We start from the raw sequence: 19,385 nt of genomic DNA, 5'->3' as shown, positions 1-19,385 counted from the left end.
CTCGGTTCCATTCTCTCTGTCTGTTTTAGGCCACTGCTTACGATGAAAGCTGCTTACCGCCCGGCGGTTGGAGCCGTCGCAGCTCCCAGCCAGCACTCAGTCCGGACGGGGAAGGTCCCGAAAGGCAGGCAAGACGGGATAGCCTCAGTCCGGACAGTGCATCAAGGTAAATTGTTCGCTTCAGTAAACAAATTGCCATCCGATACAAGACAATACTGTCGGAGCTAATCCTACCTACAATCTGTATAAAAGTTTCGAGCTCTATTTGTGCGTCAATAATTAATCCCGTTTCTAGCGAGACGGCTCTAATAAATCACCCGTTTCAGGTACGGGTTTGAAATGATTTCCGTGTTTACTGAAGCGACCGAACGCTGTGTAATTTCAATGCTACTCGAAACCATCGATTACATTGGATAACCATCAATAAATTCACCTTTCAGAGGCCGGCGGGACTCTCGTACGCACCTGTCACCGGATCGGAGTCACGAACGCGAGGGCAGCCCGCGCCGCAGCCGTCGTTTGCGAAGACAATCATCATCAGCTGCTCGACAGCCCCGTTCGCCGGAATCGAGCAGTTGCTGCTCATCAAGGTAGGGCTTTTTCTCTTCCTTCCTTCCTTGTCGTCGCCGTGAGCGAAATATTGAGCTTTTCTTTCCTTCACCACCTTGTAGGGATGCAAGCCCATGCGCACGGCCACCACCACTGCCAACGGAGAGTACGGCGCGTCCGTCCATGCGTCGCCAGTCGACGACCGAGGAAATCCTGATAGCACGTGGCTTTCGTCGCCAGAGTACCACCGAGGAGATGATACGCTGTCGGAACTTTCGCCGCCAAAGCTCGCAGAGTGATGACACCTGTCGGTAAGTTGGTGAAAATGTTTATTTTTGGTTTTAACATTATAATGGAGGCGCGTGGCTCATGGTTTATTAAGCAATTCATACATTATAAATATTTTGTGGTGAGCGAGTTTTAAACTTAATTTATATAAATATGGGAGATAAAGTTGAATGTTCAACATCCTATTGTCATCAGATGCTTTCAAATACTTTCAAAAATTGATCTAATCTCATTTCGATGAATGCATTGATCTTTAATTGGACACACAAAGTTTAAATTTGTATTGTGAGCACTCGCAAACTTTTGAGCAAGTCTTAGAGCTTTTGGTTTAAAGCTCTTCATTAACTGTTAGCTTCAAGCCTATTTACATTAGCTTCTAATGAGCAAGCGTTCTAATTCAAAATTTTGATTGGGTTATTCACAATAATTGTAGAAATTTAATTTTGAAGCAATGTTAATGGTGAAATTTGTTTCAATTTGAATTTGCTTTAAACATGGAATTTGCTTGTAATATGGCGTTCTTAAGATTCAAATTTACTACTGTTTTTTTTACCGCCGTTTTTGAATAATCCATACCAGTGGTAATTTGCAAATTTGTTCATAAAACACTCGATATACGTACTACAACATCAACATATGAGTGTGTCGAGCGTGTTTGAGCAAAACTAGAAATTGCAGGCGGTTTGGAGTTTAATTTTTGTTTACCCTGCCTTGCCCCAACAATAGCTAAAAGGACTGTACTTTGTTGAAAATTTACCATGTGATAGCTGTTATAGTAGGTAAAATGAAAATTTTAATTTTTCTTGATTGTACTTCCTTTTTTAAGAGGAATTTGCACAAATTAACCATTTTGATCTTCGTAACAAGAATTTAACCCATGACCATTTCGTTCGCAAATATGGCATTGTGTGATAAGCTTTTCACCTTTACCAAATTTCCTATATAACTCCCACTTTACCCGTTCATTAAACATAAAATATGCTTTTTCAAAAACATTTAAATTGGTAATCTCATTGCCGTTGAAATGTAATAAATAATTTACCAGAAAAATACCAGTTTTCTGACTGTTTTCGCCTGATGATCTTTGTTTCATAGGAATACCTTAGGTAGGGTCTAAATCAACTGTTTGTTCGTGAATAAAACCTTTCAAGACTACCTTGAACGACTTGGTCGTCTTGGTTTCTTAAGTAAAACAATATGTATTCGCCTCTACGGTGAATTTGGAATTTGGTAAGTAGTTCCAACTACCATTTTGTCGGCTTCTTGCTCAGACAGAAATAAAACAAATTTTCACTGCATACGCTAGAATTGTCAGAGGGAGAAATCTCTCGCTTTTCGGTCGTGTCGGTTTTTGGTTGCATGGTTTTTATCCCTCCCTGTTATTTCAGGTGGAAGACTCGAAAAAAAACCAAAAAAACTTCTGTGTAAACTAACCTTTAGGTAGCCTTTGAAATACATAGCTTTATCCAAGTATTATCCGTTGCATTATTTGAAACAGTTTGCAGTAATGCTCTACATTACGTAAAAGTATAGTATTTTAGATGCCTAACAACTTCGCCGAAAACACTGAAAAGCTAGGATGTCCCTAAGAAGAGCTTTATCTGTTCAAAATAGGGTATGTCGAATTAAATGCTGAAAATCTTGTTTTCTGCCTACACTACCAATGTACCGGCATCAGTAGAATTCTCAACAGAAGTAACCTGTCGTAACGTATGATCTACAACGTGTTTCAGAGGTTACTTCTGATGGAAATCTGACTGACGCCGGTACACTGGTAGTGTTAGCAGAAAAAATGTTTTTCAGCTTTCAATTCGACATACTCAACTTTGAACAGCTATAGCATATTTTGGGACATCTTAGCCTTTTATTGTTTCTGGAAAAGTTGTTAAGAATCTGAAAACCTACCATTTGAAGTCATGAAACGTATGGTTGAAATCACTTTGAGCTCTTTAGAATGGAAAATGCCAAAAAGTTGGTTTTTCCATACAAATTTTCATACAAGTTTGAAATGCAATGCGCCCAGCGGAGACAAAGTCAAGCGACTTCCGATAGATTTTGGATTGTTTGGGGTAATAGGTTCTGCCTCTCTGCTACCAAGTTTAATTTTTTTCATACAACAACGCCCCACTCTAATAATTATACCATTGGCAACTGGGAAGTGTTTTTCAAACAATGTTATTCATTTAATTTCAATTAGAAAAATCAAACAACACGAGATTCTTCAAATGATCCAGTTCATGGGAAGTAGTTAGAGAAGAGAATTATACTACACAATGCTGATAGCGAGCGTACGTTAGATGCGCCAGATCAGATAGAGACAGTTTCAAAATTGGCACACCATTTACGTGGCCTACTATGAAAAGAGATATCGAGAATTATGTGCGGCAGTGTAACTCCTGATTGATCCTGATGATTTGAATAGATATTTGATCGCGGCAACAATGCCGAATCAAGAGAGCGAGAAGCTGAAACCTTTGTTGAAGATTATATTTGCAAATTTGGTGCTAGTTACTAGTCACGGGCAATGGCGCAAATTTCGTAAGCGCAAAACGTACGTGGGATATGTTACTTCCATTTTTCACGTTTGAGTATAATACTCCAGTTAACCCATCCATAGAGTACACCTCTTTCGAATTATTGTACGGACGTACACCACGCATCCCAAACTCCATTTACAATCGGATGTGGGTAATTTGACATATGAGGAAATGAAAAAAAATATGATTCAAGCCTCAAGTATTCAAAGGAAAAGCGCAAGCAAGCGTATGACAGAGAAGGAAATGAGTGGCAACTCATGAGGGGTGGTCTAGTCTTAGTAAAAGCTGGCCCAACGGCAGCAGGTCAAAAGCTCCAAGAAGTATTGGAATTTTCAAGTGAAATGATCACTGTAATCAGATTTGGGAATTGCTTAGAAAAAGTTCATAATAACCGGCTTAAATGTTTTTATGACTGATTATTTGAGCTTCCTATTAAAGTATACATTTAATGACATAGGATATTAGACGACATAAATTATGATAGTAAAAGCACATGGGAACCACGAGGAAGCGCAAGGGCGCGCAAGGGCGCACAATTGAATTAGGAAAAAACCTAAATTAATCCACCTAGCGGTCAGACTCAGCCTTTCTCATTCAAACTTATTATTTGTAAAAAAAGATTTACATGAATGCTTAAATCCAATAAATGTTTATCCACTCTTTGGGTTCTAAAATATCGATGTTGTAATTAAAGTATAAAATATGAAATTTGACGTAATGTTAGTACTTAAGAAATAGCGAAATAAATGCAATGACTCTTAATTTCGAACAATTTAATCACGAGCGATGCTGGGAACGTTCAAATAGTACGATACCACATTTAAATCATGTTGAGGCCATATATATTGATCGAAGCAGGTAAAGTGTTGAATAGTCTTTGAATTTCTTTTTTTTCTAAAACTTTTAAACAGCATATCAAATTGTTATGAAGTTTGTGTTTTGTAAGTTTGAGAGATGACTCATTTGTATGACACTAGTTATGTTCAAATAAGTCGTGTAATACTTGAGATAATAGACTTTCGTTGTTTTACAAATTAAAACATAACGCTTGCTTAAGTTTGATTACAATCAAATAAAAAGGTAACATATGGGGCAGCCAAACTTTGAAACCACGTGTTCAATCATAATTCATCAGTTAACCCTTAACTAGCCCGTTCATCTGATATCAATATTGTTCAAATCGGTTGTGTAGTTTCTAAGATAATGAAGTTTCGTGATTTTCACATTTCGATATATTACAGACGAAGTTACAGTCCGATTACTGCAAAATTCAATAGGGTGTTATGAGGTAGGTAGACCTTTTATTTGATACTAATTCTGTGGAAATCGGGTCAACCATCTCTGAGAAATATGAGTGAATCCAAGTAAGTTGTCTTGGAATATGTTTCTTTTCATAGCTGGATTTCACATTTTTAAACATAACAGGCAAAGTAATAATCCGTTTGTAGAAAAAATCATTAGGGTCTTATGGGGCAACAAGACCATTCATATGACACTAATTTTATAAAAATCGGGCCAGCCATCTCTGAGAAACATGAGTGAGATTAAATAGTCTCCAGAACACGTTTCTTTCCATAACTTCTGAACCACATGTTCAATCTTCATAAAATTTAAAAGTTGAGGGTTTTTAAGGTAGCCCGTTCATTTTAAACTAATTTTAATCAAATCAGATGTGTGGTTTCTGAGATATTGACCTTTCATTTGACACTAATTTTGTGAAAATCGGTTCAGCCATCTCTGAGAAAAATGAGTAAATTTAAACAACCTCAGGATAACTTTTCTTTACATAACTTTTGAACCATATGTTCAATCATTACGAAATTCAAAACTTAAGGGTTCTGGAGACAGCCCGATTATTTGAAACCAATTTTATTAAAATCGGTTGTGTGGTTTCTGAGATATTTTGATACATAACCACTAAACTAAAAATCCGATTACAATGAAATTCAATAGCAACCTATGGCGCAACTAGACCTTTCATTTGCAATTAATTTCATGAAAATCGGTCCAGCAATCTCTGAGAAAAGTGAGTGAGAAAAAAAAGTTGCACATACATACACACACACACACACACACACATACACACTTACATACATACATACAAAAAATGCTCAGTTCGTCGAAAGGGGTCGAGTGGTATATGACATTCGGCCATTGGGACCACTTTTATACCTTTGGTTTTTCCAGTGATTGCTATACCTTTCTAGGAGAAAGGCAAAAAGTGTTGACCAAGGAAAATGCCAACAAGGAATGTGTTGACACCACGACATTGTTAAACTACTATTTTAGAGGAAGTATTTTCTGTAACGAGAGAACTAACAGATCAACAGACGATGTAGCCAACAGGCAATATTAGGAATCACGTTAACAAGATCCGACCTTTAGCTTAGTAAGCGCGGAACAATAGTTAAAAATGGAATCAATGGAAAAAGTAATGAAATTAAGGTGTAGAGAAATAAAAGAAAAAGATGAGCAGCCGTTTAATGACAAGAAACACAAGGCGTAACGAAATTTAATAAATGAAAATGTCTGGCAGAATAAGTTACTGAAGGGCAATAGCCAAAGGCTGGGTATCTAAATCACATACAAATAATTGCGTGATGAAAAGACGAAAAAGTCGTCGTAAATGAAAAACTTATAGAATCAATTGAATTACCTAGCGGGGTGGTTATTAAGAATAAATATACAAGCTGACGGTATGGTTTAGTGATATCGACCTGAAGTCTACCACAATTCTGTATTTTTTATAATCGTCGGTGTCCGGTTTCTTCGGTACGGTACCGGTGCATTCCAGGGGCTAGTCACCTTCGAAAAATACTTTTAATGTCTTAAGTTTCATCGGGTATTATAATATTCTTCGAGTCAAGAAAAATGTCCTCCGGTACCTCATTTTAATATGTGCGGTGCTCTCTATTCATTTCGTTCTTGCGTACGTTAGGCTTTCCGCGGGCTGTGTTGCTAATATCTCGCAGGTCGTTCTGCACCATGACACTGACTGCTACATAAACATGCTGATCAAAAATTTCCTCCCTGGGCATACTCCACGGAACCCACACAATCTCCGGAAGATTATTGTTAGCGAAGCAAACGGTTTTTTGACTCTCAGTAGCTAAAATCACTTTTTCTCAATAGTCCATCTAAGCACTGAGTAAGATGTCAATGTCAGTGTTTCCGAAAAAGTGTAAAAATAATTATCACTTCCAAATAAGAATGCGCTTTTGAATAATTCACAGATTTTTTGTATGATTTTCAACAGTTTTTGGAACACAATTATTTGCCCATTATGACTGGACATTAGCTAATAAAAGTAACAAACTAGATGTAGAAAAATGAATGGCAGTTTCAACTCACTGCTGAGCATTTCTACACAAAATATTCCAGTTTCAATATTTTTTTAATTGTCATTTTCGATTTGGCTGTAATTTTGTATAGGCGTTTTTAGGGGCAAAAGATGCCATTTTGCTCTATTGGTATACACTCTTAAATTTTTTATATGTTTTCGAAAAAAATATACACTCTAAATAAAAATTTTTTTTTTGATAAAAAGTTATTAATCTGATTTATTTTCATAAAAAACAACAAAGGTTATTTAAGCAATGGACTGTCCGATCATGGAGAAATTAGAAAAAAAATTATAAGTATTGAAAAAAAAAACATTTATTTTTCTCAGGGTACATTTCTTTTGGAAGAACCAAATTTCTTTCTACAACTTTGCCAAAGACACTATGCCAATCAAAGAAACCGTTTTGACTGTAAAAATATTTTCAGTTCCCCATCGAGTGCTCTATTGGAGATTGAGAACATTTTTACAGCCAAAACGGTTTGGTTGATCGGCATAGTGTTTTTGACAAAGTTGTAGATAACAATTTTGTCCTTCGAAAAAAAAAAGTTTGAAAATGTTTTTTTTTCCGAAAAATTATAACTTTTTTCCCTGATTTCCCCATGATAGGACAGTTCTCAATGTTTAGGTAATCTTTGGTAATTATTTATAAAAAAAAATCAGATATTAAAAAAATGAGCTTTTTTGGATAATCAATTTTTAATTTCTCTTAAAACTTTTTTTCAAAAAAAAATTCTTTTGAAGTGTATATTTTTTGTCGAAAGACAAAATTATTATCTATAACTTTGCCGAAGACGTCATACTGATCAAACAAACCGTTTTGGCTCTAGAACATGTTGAAATAGCTTCTCAAAAATGAGTCGTGTTCCAAAGAATTAAACCAATAGCACAAAATGGCATCTTTTGCCGTTGTCGCCGGTCCGTTAATAAATGGGTCGTGAGTTAGGGTCCTGGGTGGAGTCGCCTGCCTGGGCGTCGATGATTGGCACAAAAACAGTGGCGGAACCAGACCGACGGAAAACAAGCGAGAATAAAAAAAACATCTATGCAAAGATTCAGTCACATACAAAATGGTCGATTAAATTGGTTACCCGTTTTTCGTGGAATTGCTTCGCATTTGTATTGATGCAACATTCAGGTTCATATCAGTCTTTTTTACTCGCTACATATGAGAATCTCTCCCGTCCCGGCCTCGAACGTCGAATAGGAAATACCCGTGTTTGTTCTCTAGCTGTCCTTATTGTTTATCGATTGGAAATAGAAACATATTGCAGTTTGATTGCAGAGTTGCCGGAGATGATTTACAGAATCACTAAAGAAGGGAATTCGGGTTCTTCAGATTGGCACAAACTCAACATTGCTTGCATTCGCTTACAAGAATGTGTATGTTTGAGTTTTTCTCTAACGCAGTGAAATGTGATTTTGAGAGGCATTTAAAGTTTTTGGGAACATCGACATTCTCATCCTGTATGACGGAGAAAAAAGATGTATTTGGCATATTTTTTTTACTTTGAAAGGTTACTATGAACAATCTAATATATATCTAGATAGCCATGTTCAACATGTTCAAAATATATGACAATATATGTTGTCGCTTGACTGAAAATGAATGTAATTTCTTTTTATGTAACAAATTTGTTACCTAAGGGAGATTTTTTCTTTATTGTTTTTAAAGTCACAAGCAAAATCTTTGTGTATGCACTGCTCTTTACTTAAGCTTTTTGCATTTGTATTTGTATTTATAATTTAAAATCATCGGATGGATCATTATGAAGTAATCTTATTTTAACTTGAAGTAACACGGAACACAAACGCTGACGAAAAGCACCGATTGACAAATTAAAATCGAACAAATCGTATGCCTCCTGAAATTTTCAGTTATAAAGTGTATGGGATCATTTCGGCCATATCTTGCGTTGCTGAGTGTGACTTGCATGAGTAACCTAAGTCGAAGAACACATGTGGCACATACGACTCAAAAATTCAGCACTGTCGATTTTAGCCTCAAGTATTTTCGCTCCAAAAACTGCTTGACTGATCATTCGTCTGCTATGAAATGGTTTAAGACCGAGCAATGCAGGCCTAACGAAGTTAAAATACACAGGTTCAATCCGGAAACTCTAAACCGCTTCGTAGAGACACAACAGCTGCATATTTCAGGACTGGTCTTACTAAAGAGATCGTGAGATGAGATCGTTGAAATCTTCGGCAATTTTCATAATAAAACCCAATGAGGGAGCATTCGTCTATTACGTAACGCGGAATTTGGCAATTTCCAATACAAACCTCTCCATCTACACTTATTGCATGGTGCGTTATAAAATAGGGTATTCGCTCCATTATTCTTTTTAACAGCTAGGTGCACCTATATTTATCTTATTTCTTTGATTTGTTTGATTTACCGTCAAATTTGTACATTATTTGAAAGTAAATCTATTTGCTTCAAGATTTTTTCAAGTGGTTGAAAGTTTTGCGTTGAAAATATGGTAAAATTTGAAGATAAAATGATCAAAAAGGCGTGATGAGATGAATATAGGTACTGAAATGTATATAGGAACGATTACCCTACGCGAATGTTTATTCTATGACCGAGTAGTGGGACTTAAAAGAGGAATGGTAATTCAACAAAACACCTAAATTGATGACTTTCTCAACTCGGTTCAGCTGTTAACCTTGGATCGTGTAGTTGAAAGTAATACGCTGTTCACGTCTTCGGAAAGTTATCACGGAAAATTTTGCAATACTCAATTTAAACAAGTTTGAATTGAATTGAAGTTTAAACCGATCTATTATTTCTGCAATTCTCTACAGTCAGCTTTACTGCGTACCACAAGATAGATTTTAGATCATCGGCATTGATGAGTGTTTTGCAGAAAAATGACTACGTCGTTAAAGATGAGTGTTAACAACAGGGGTCCTATGTTGCTCCCTTGGGGCAGGCCAGAACAAGGAGGAAAAGAAGCTAATACATCTGGACCTATTTTCACGCATAGCAATCTGTTGCTCAAATATAACCCAAGACAGTTGCATATCCTATTAGGAAGATACTCCTGGTCTAGATAATTTAACAAAAAGTATGTCATGACTCACTGTGTCGAGTGGAGCCTAAATGTCGGTGTACACTGCATCAATCCGGGTACCGTTATCCATAGCTAATTTGTATGTTATTTGTTAGTAATCAATTAGTAGTAGGGCAGGGAACTCATTTTAAGCAGTTTTAGGAGCCGCTTGTGTATTGAGACTCGAAATGTAGGGTAAGGAACGGCTTAAGCAGTGGCGCCTATTTTAATCAGTCTAAATAAACGGTCCTCGAAAACTCTGATTAAATAGCTGTTTTACGAATACATAAAACTCCGTTCAAAACAGAAAAATCTTTGAAAAAAACATCAAACGGAAAAAGTTGCAGCTATTCAGGCGCTATTTGAGTGCTGAAGAAAATCCCTTGCAAAACAGATGTAAACTGCTTAAAAGGTTCGGGGTGACTGGAATAGTGTCCCTCGATAGAGAACTTTAATTGATTATTGTTAAAGTTGGCTAAATCGGTTTTAGAATCTGAAAACAAGTGCTGACAGGGAAAAAGATAGAGAACAAATGAATATACTTATGTGTGTATTTCACCCTACAGATTTCAAGTATTTCGTCTCAATACATAGACGGCTTCTAAAACTGCTTAGACTATGTTCCCTACCCTATATTAAAGATCTTTGACAATAAACTTTAACAATAATTAATTTAAGTTACCAATCGCGAGACACTATTCCAACCACCCCGAACCTATTCTAAGCAGTTTGCATCTGTTTTGCAGGGGATTTTCTTCAGCACCCGAAGCTGCGCCAGAATGGTTTCCTTTATTGTTGATGTTTACTTAAAGCTTTTGCTGTGTTGAACGGTATTTTATGCATTCTATTTAATCGGAGTGCTTGTTCTAGTCATTGAAATTGTCGATAATAATCAAAATTCATGTGGCTCTCAACGTTTCCTTCGACTGATTAAAATAGGCCCCATTGCTCAAGCCGGTCCTCACCCTATATTTTGTTTCATCATTAAGATCACCAATGTGTCAGATGATGTAAGAATAAGCAATAACAATAGCTTCGAAACAAGTCGATGTGAATTCGCACAAATTACTTTCTAAAATCAAATTTTCCTATTGATTATTTACAATTTAAACTACAGGGTGTATCATTTTTCGTGACGTTCTGGCTATTTAAAAATTGACAAAAATTTCACACAATCTAATGTTGATTTTTTGAAACATTTCGGCTTTTGAAACATTTCGGCTTAAAGTTAATTTGTTGTGATGAGCCATAAATGGTTTAAACATGGGAAATTTCATAGGGAACAACTTTGCCGAAGACAGAATATAGCTATATTTTTCGTGATATACTACGATAAAAAATGCACGGCTCTTCGATATAGTTAATTATTCCAGATTCATAATTTTTGAACTAGTTTTGATATTTTTAGATCAAATTAAGGGTTATTAGCGCTAGCTGTGGAAAAAAAACATCGAAGAAATGAAACAAGTGTACTTTTGAATGGAAAATTTATTAAACTACTAGCTGACCCGGCAAAATTTGTCCCGCTCATTTTTGTCTCTACTTAAATGATTTTAAGCATTCCAAATTATTTGATTCCTTCGATATGTTTATAGCCTGCAAATGTTTGACAAATCGGATATTGGAGACGATCAAACATAAAAGACAAATTGTTTGAAATGATTGATTTTATCGGAATAAGAACATCCTCTCGTACTGGCCTTTGGAGATGTACAATCGATTCTGGAAAAACCCACATTGAGTAGTATTCGACTGTTTCCCAGAAACCGGAATTCCCATGCTTGGCTGTTTTTTTTTAGAAATTCCATCTTTAATTTAAAAATGGCGTCTGGAATCGGTTTTAGGCACCTGTGCATCATCCTGATCATTTTGGACCTTTTGCCGGAAAAAATGGTTCGAATATCTGTTTAAATTATATGATAACGAATTCTCTCAATCTTCTTTCCAGAAGAGGGAGGGATGTGGAACCATTATGAAAATTTTTCCTACTTCAAAAATCCTTACCATGCCAAATTTGATTCCATTTGCTCGATTAATACTCAAGTTGTGCAGAAATTTGTGTTTCCTTTAAATGGGACCTCTCCCTTTCAGCAGAGGGAGGGGTGTCCAACCACTATGTAAATATTTTTTGCCTTCAAAACCTTTACATGCCAAATTCGGTTTCATTTACTTAATTAGTTCTCGAGACATGCAGAAATGTGTGTTTTATTTATATAAGACCCCTCTCTGACGGAAGAGGGAGAGGTGTTGAACCACCATGAACATCTCTTTGTTATCCCAAAAAGTATCCCTATGCCAAATTTGGTTTCATTTGCTTGATTGGCTGAAATTTGAGTTCCATTTGTATTGGATTCCTCCCTTCCAGAACAGGAAGGGGTCCCGAACTATCTTAGTCACCTTTCTCGACCCTTCAAACCCCTATATACAAATTTTCACGCCGATCGGTTCAGTAGTTTCGAAGCCTATATGCACCAGATATGGTTTAGATAGATTGTAATGATTATGATGTTTTTCTTTGTGTGGACTCATCACAGCGATCAGGGACATTTGAGCTATTTCGATATTGCCCGTATTTTTTTTGTACTCTGCACTTAATAATATTGGCAGTATCGCTATTTAAGTAAGTGATACGCTTATCATTTATATCCGTGCTTTTGAGTGAGGTTTATACCCTTCTGTTTCCAGCATGCTGTTCTACAATACCGAGCCTATTTCCATTTTAGCCATTCCTGTGAATTTCGGGCCGCCCTAATGTAGCACTTTTTCCTCCGTGCAAAGCGAGTTTGTACTTTCTAAAAAGTAAAGCTTGATTTTGCGCTTGTGAATGAAACTTAAACGGTTTCGAATGCTCTACGAAATGAAATAAGTCTGTCTTAAAACAATTTTGATTTTTAAGCACGCTTAAAGTGGAAAAAAATATTATTTTATATGCAACGACAAGCATCTGAATTGCAAGGATGAGGTTTTTTGTTTATGCGAAAGTCTACTGGATTCTGAGATTTCTTTTGATCAATCATCGAAACAGTGACTTTTCGTCTAGGTTTTAATCACTTTAACTATCCTGTTGTACGCGCTGAATATAAATCTGCTCCCTTTCTCAATTTTACTTCCAGCTACCGCGGCCGGCGGGATTCGTGCGCCCAGATCATCGACGGTACCGTCAGCACCATGACAGTGGAAACTACTAGTACGTTTTTTGATTCTAGTACTCAAACAGGTATGATTAGTGCTATAAGCTTTCATCAAAAAACAAAAACAGCGTGCAAAATCCGCCTCAAACGAACGAATCCCTTGTTTTCGGTTACCACATGTTACGTGTACGTGTGTGTTGTCAATTGTGGATTTTGTCTTGAAGATGTCTTGTCACCAATTACACTTCACGGCGCCGCCGGTAATCCCCACCGTGACGGTGTCTTCAGCAATTCGGTAGCGGACTGTTTTCTATGAATGACTTTTCTGTTCTCTGTTCTGTTTTGTCTGTCTGTCTGTAATGTCCGTTCCCTCTGTCTGTCCCAAGATCGATGACAAGTTAGATTAATGCTGGTTAGGGTTTGCTAAATTCCACTATGTGTTTCCATCCTATGCTCGGAGGCTTTTTCCCGAGCGTAATCAGAATTTACGACGACACATGCTGTCGTCGGTGCCTTCAGCCGTTCGCATGGGAAAATGAATTGCCAGCCTGAGACGCAATCGGTGTGTGGTTTGTCAGTTCATGCCTAAACGGGCCAAATTTAGACTTTCCTAGGATCAATCTCATCTAATCAGGAGGAGATGCTTTTCGGCGTTCCCAGGCCCGGAGTCCCCGGAGGATGGCGGTCGGTTGAAAAACGACGAACGAAAAGGCACATCAAATGAACCGGAGCAGTTTCCGACAACGACGATGAGTACACGGTTGATAGCAATTTCGGCACATGATAGAACTAATTGGGATACTGGAAACATTTTCGATCGATTTTTATCACTAGACTGCGCTTCGGTAGGAAGCCAGTGAATTATTGGATTTGTGTGCCGAGTGCCGAGAGGTGATTTGCTGTCAGAGTCAGTTCAAGCTCTATTATTATTTGCTAGTTGAACGTTCTTTTGGGGGTACTGTCAGCCAGATTGAGTCTTGTTTTACTGCACAGCTGTTAGGGCCAACAGCTTGTGTATATATTTCGCCAAGACACAACCGAAGGAATTTTGAACGTGGTGACACGCTTGCAAACGAATAACTGAGAGCTTATGGAAGAACACAGACAATTTGGTTTTTGGGTCACGATATCACGCAATCTTTCGTTCATAAATTTATTATTCTGCGTCGTAGAGTGTTTTTTCGTTCTTACACTCCGGGAAAAAGGCAACAGTTTGTATTGGCTGGCTTGCTCGAGACCCGTTTTTACACAGTAAGTACGACCTTGAGCAGCGTAGCCGGGAAAATTCTTTTCAGTTACGGGTTTACTTTTCCCTTACTGGTTATTGGAGGAGAAAGTAAAAAGATGCTAGCAACTTTTTTGTAGTTGCTACCAAAAAAGGGTGGTAGGAATCCCGTTTTTCTGTTGCTCTTCCTACCATAAATTTGTCGCTTGGTGGAAATGCAAATAAAAAAGAAGAGAAAAGTTCGTGCACATGTTCGTGCCAGAACCGAGAAATATTTTTTGCTTTGATCCGCATAGTTCTGAAGAATTTTGCGAAGCCACGAAAAATCGTCTTGGTATGTATATTTGATTTCACGTTCATCGTTTCGACGCTTTTTTGTAGGTTTATGTAGAACTTGGACGCTGAAAAGCAAAAAAAAAAAATAAGTGTATCGTCTCTTTAAGGTCACTTCTGAAACGGGAAAAAATAATCAAGAAGGAATTTAATGGCATGAACAGCAAAATAATATTCCAACTGATATTAATTAAGTCCTGTATTCATTGCAAAATTGACATTTTTGTGGAAAAGAAATTTATCTAACAACAAGTGTCTAAATACACAGGCTGAAGCCACTTGAAAATCGCAGTCGATGAAGTTTTGCTGCCAAACTAGACGCGTTCATCGTGAGATCTTCGCATCTGATGTCACAGATGAGTTCATCAAAACAACAACGACTTTGGGGAGAATGGTTGACTAAAACAAAACAAAACTTCCAATATTCCACTGAAGATATAACAAACGAATGATGTATTCCACGGAATCCGCGCTGCTTGCTTTTCCCAGAAACCTCGTTTGTCAACCAAGCAAGGCAAAGCGACTGGTTTTGTCAGCGTACTGTTTTATCAGGACGAATTTGAGTCTGATCATCAATGCCATTTATCCTGTGCCTATTGTTGTTCTGAAGCAGCGATAAAAATTCCATTAACTTTAGAACTCAAATCCGACAAGTGGGTTGACTTTTTGCTGTTTGAGCATAGAGATAAGAAATAGGTCGGCTTCTTCTGAGCGTAATTGAATTTACAACCTGAACCGGAACCAAGCCACGCATTCTAAGACAACGAACAGTTTAAGGATCAACCGTAATTAGATTAGTTAGAAAAAAACGGAAGCTGTTCTGCTCCGGCAGTAGAATTCGGTCGCCGTAACACTGAACATCATAATTTTAAATTGTTTGCTGAAAAATGTTATAGAATTGTGAGTTATTTTTTGAAAAACTATACACGAAGATTTTTAGTTGCCTAAAAAAATATACCACCTTTAAACTTTGACGAAAAAAATCCTTGCTGTCTAGTGCAAGTTCCACTTCGGTAAACCACCGGCGTACTAAAACATAAATTGATCACAGCGAACCGAAAGCCTGTTTGGTTCGGTTGTGAATTTTTGCTGTTTTCGCCGGAGTACGCGCGTATCTTGTGACACGGATGGCTAAATTGGGGATAATATTATCAGCCATTGATTTCTGCCGCGTGCTTGATATTGTTTTCCCATCGTTCTTCGGCTGCAGCAGCTGTTCAGAAGAAACTGTAGATACGCTATAGTTGCATTATGAGTGTATATTGAATTGCTCTGCGAAGAGAATGTCGAGGTTATCATTATAAACAATATCAATAAAGGAGACGATTGACTTCGTACTGTCAACTCAAAGTTGGTTGCTGTAGGCAATTATTTTGTCTTTCCAAAAAAATGCACCATAAAACAGTTTTTGTTCTGAAAAAAATTTAATATTCAACATTTAACATTTAACATTTAACATTTAACATTTAACATTTAACATTTAACATTTAACATTTAACATTTAACATTTAACATTTAACATTTAACATTTAACATTTAACATTTAACATCTAACATTTAACATTTAACATTTAACATTTAACATTTAACATTTAACATTTAACATTTAACATTTAACATTTAACATTTAACATTTAACATTTAACATTTAACATTTAACATTTAACATTTAACATTTAACATTGAACATTTAACATTTAACATTTAACATTTAACATTTAACATTTAACATTTAACATTTAACATTTAACATTTAACATTTAACATTTAACATTTAACATTTAACATTTAACATTTAACATTTAACATTTAACATTTAACATTTAACATTTAACATTTAACGTTTAACATTTAACATTTAACATTTAACATTTAACATTTAACATTTAACATTTAACATTTAACATTTAACATTTAACATTTTTTTTTTTTTTTTTTTTTCTTCACATAACATTTATTTGACACGGCACAAATACAATTTAATGTTTAACGGCGCCAATTATATCTGATGACTTAAAAACTAAAGCAAATTTTTTATCCTCGCTGCCGACTACGAGCTGAAATTAAGTCTAACTTAAAACTAGCATGGGATTTCCAATCAGTGTTTTGTTGTTCAATGGTCGTCTGATAATCGTCGAATGGCATGTATGGATTCGTTCTGCTGAGCCACGATGTCGTGAGTTGGGACAGAGGCTCGTAGTCCTTGGGTCCTGGTTCTGTTGTGCGGGGTCTGGTTGCTGGTTTTGTGCTTAAGGTTCAAACGTGTTCTTGTCGTTTTGTTGGGTGTAGACGGAGGGGAACGGGACTAGACTGGGGCGTGGATGGATTTCAGGAAAACGTATATAAGGGACATGTAGGATAGGTCACGGCTCGCCAAGACATCACGAACAGGAACAGCCGGCTGTCTACCCTCGGCCTGCAGGGAAGCTATTAATTTAGACCTGGCGTCACGGTGTACAGGGCATGACCAAACCACATGCTCTATGTCGTGATAACCTTCACCACAGGCACAGATACCACTTTCCCCGAGCCCAACACGACGGAGGAGCGCGTCAAATCTATAGTGATTGGACATAAGCCGGGACATCACGCAAATGAAATCCCGACCTACATCCAACCCCTTGAACCACGGGTTCGTCGATACTTTGGGGATTATGGAATGTAACCACCTTCCCAATTCCCCTCTGGTCCAAGCATTTTGCCAACTGATGATCGTATTCTGACGTACAAGTGCGAAAAATTCATCAAAGGCAATTGGTCTTTCATAAATATCACCGTTTGTTGCGCCCACCTTAGCCAAAGAGTCCGCTTTCTCATTACCCGGTATCGAGCAGTGAGAAGGGACCCACGCTAAGGTAATCTGAGTAGATTTTTCGGATAAAGCACTCAGATGTTCCCGTATTTTCCCCAGGAAATACGGAGAGTGCTTAACATCTTTCATCGATCGGAGAGCCTCAATGGAACTGAGACTGTCCGTAAAGATGAAATAATGGTCCGTGGGCATTTTTTCGATAATCCCTAGGGTGTACTGAATTGCAGCTAATTCTGCGACGTAAACAGAAGCAGGATTATCGAGCTTATGGGAGACGGTTAAATTGTTATTGAAGATACCGAAGCCAGTGGACCCATCAAGAAGTGATCCGTCAGTGTAGTACATATTGTCGCAGTTGATGTTTCGATATTTATTGGAAAAAATTTTAGGGATCTGCTGCACGCGTAAATGATCCGGGATTCCACGAGTTTCTTCTATCATGGATGTATCGAAAAACACAGTAGAATCAGAAGTATTTGATAAGTCGACACGATTTGGAATATTCGAAGAAGGGTTAATATTTTGGGACATGTGATTGAAATACAATGTCATAAAACGGGTTTGAGAATTAAGTTCGATTAACCTTTCAAAATTTTCAATCACGGGACGGTTCAAGACCTCACATTTGATTAGAATACGAGAAGACAGGCTCCAGAAGCGGTTTTTCAATGGTAGTACTCCAGCTAAAACCTCCAAACTCATCGTATGGGTCGACTGCATGCAACCTAAGGCGATACGCAAACAACGATATTGTATTCGCTCCAGTTTGATCAAATGTGTGTTTGCTGCGGAGCGGAAGCAGAAACACCCGTATTCAATAACAGACAATATCGTTGTTTGGTAAAGCCTTATAAGGTCTCCTGGATGGGCTCCCCACCATTGTCCGGTTATTGTACGAAGAAAATTCACTCTTTGTTGACATTTTTTCATCAGATACCTCACGTGACAACCCCAGGTGCCTTTAGAGTCGAACCAGACACCAAGATATTTGTGTACCAAAACCTGAGAAATCGTTTTACCCATTAATTGTGTTTGAAGCTGAGCAGGTTCATGCTTCCTAGAAAAAACTACTATCTCAGTCTTCTCCGGAGAGAATTCGATACCTAGCTGTAAAGCCCAAGCAGACAAATTGTCCAAGGTATCTTGCAATGGTCCTTGCAAATCGGCAGCTTTGGCTCCTGTAACAGAGATTACACTGTCGTCTGCAAGTTGTCTTATCGTGCATGAATTTGCCAGACATTCGTCGATGTCATTTACATAAAAGTTGTAAAGAAGGGGGCTTAAACATGAGCCCTGGGGAAGACCCATGTAGCTAATGCGAAAAGTTGCCAAATCGCCATGCGTAAAATGCATGTGCTTTTCGGACAACAAGTTGTGCAAAAAATTGTTCAAAATTGGAGAAAATCCTTGTCGGTGAAGTTTACCCGAAAGAATGTCAATAGAAACGGAATCAAAAGCCCCCTTAATGTCCAAGAACGCAGACGCCATTTGTTCTTTACGAGCATACGCCAGCTGAATATCTGTTGAAAGCAACGCAAGACAATCATTCGTCCCTTTGGCACGGCGGAAGCCAAATTGAGTTTCTGATAGTAGACCATTTGATTCGACCCAGTGGTCTAAACGACGGAGTATCATTTTTTCCATCAATTTCCGGATACAGGATAGCATTGCAATCGGCCTATAAGAGTTGTGATTAGAAGCTGGTTTCCCTGGTTTTTGGATGGCGATCACCTTCACTTGCCTCCAATCCTGCGGTACAATGTTTTGCTCCAGGAACTTATTGAACAAGTTCAACAAGCGCCTCTTGGCATTGCCGGGTAGATTCTTCAACAAGTTGAATTTGATTCTATCTAATCCAGGCGCGTTATTGTTACAGGACAGGAGGGCAACTGAAAGTTCTGCCATCGTAAAAGGTGATTCTATCGCGTCGTGGCCCGGAGACGCATCGCGAACAATATTTTGCTCAGGAACAGAGTCCGGACATACTTTCCTGGCAAAATCAAATATCCACCTACTTGAAGACTCCTCGCTTTCGTTGACCGTTACGCGATTCCGCATTCTTCGGGCTGTGTTCCAAAGAGTGCTCATCGATGTCTCCCTCGACGTCTCGT

At 37.7% G+C, this 19,385-nt stretch overlaps 1 protein-coding gene across 11 annotated transcripts in view; it reads left to right on the top strand.

Annotated features, from left to right (window-relative positions):
• Window positions 1-19,385, top strand: part of LOC129732875 (uncharacterized) — a 446,464-nt gene that overhangs the window by 170,913 nt on the left and 256,166 nt on the right. For 10 of the 11 annotated variants that reach the window (XM_055694247.1, XM_055694245.1, XM_055694248.1 and 7 more), the window contains 4 exons: window positions 30-166; window positions 441-590; window positions 672-860; window positions 12,887-12,990. In XM_055694247.1, the coding sequence (XP_055550222.1) occupies window positions 30-166; window positions 441-590; window positions 672-860; window positions 12,887-12,990 (580 nt within the window). The remainder of the gene's footprint in view (window positions 1-29; window positions 167-440; window positions 591-671; window positions 861-12,886; window positions 12,991-19,385) is intronic. The other variant, XM_055694241.1, reaches the window with a different exon arrangement.

Source organism: Wyeomyia smithii, chromosome 3, assembly GCF_029784165.1.
Source record: "Wyeomyia smithii strain HCP4-BCI-WySm-NY-G18 chromosome 3, ASM2978416v1, whole genome shotgun sequence".
NCBI classification, from domain to species: domain Eukaryota; kingdom Metazoa; phylum Arthropoda; class Insecta; order Diptera; family Culicidae; genus Wyeomyia; species Wyeomyia smithii.
Note: the sequence above shows the minus strand (reverse complement) of the source record. Positions and strands in the feature narration are given on the sequence as shown.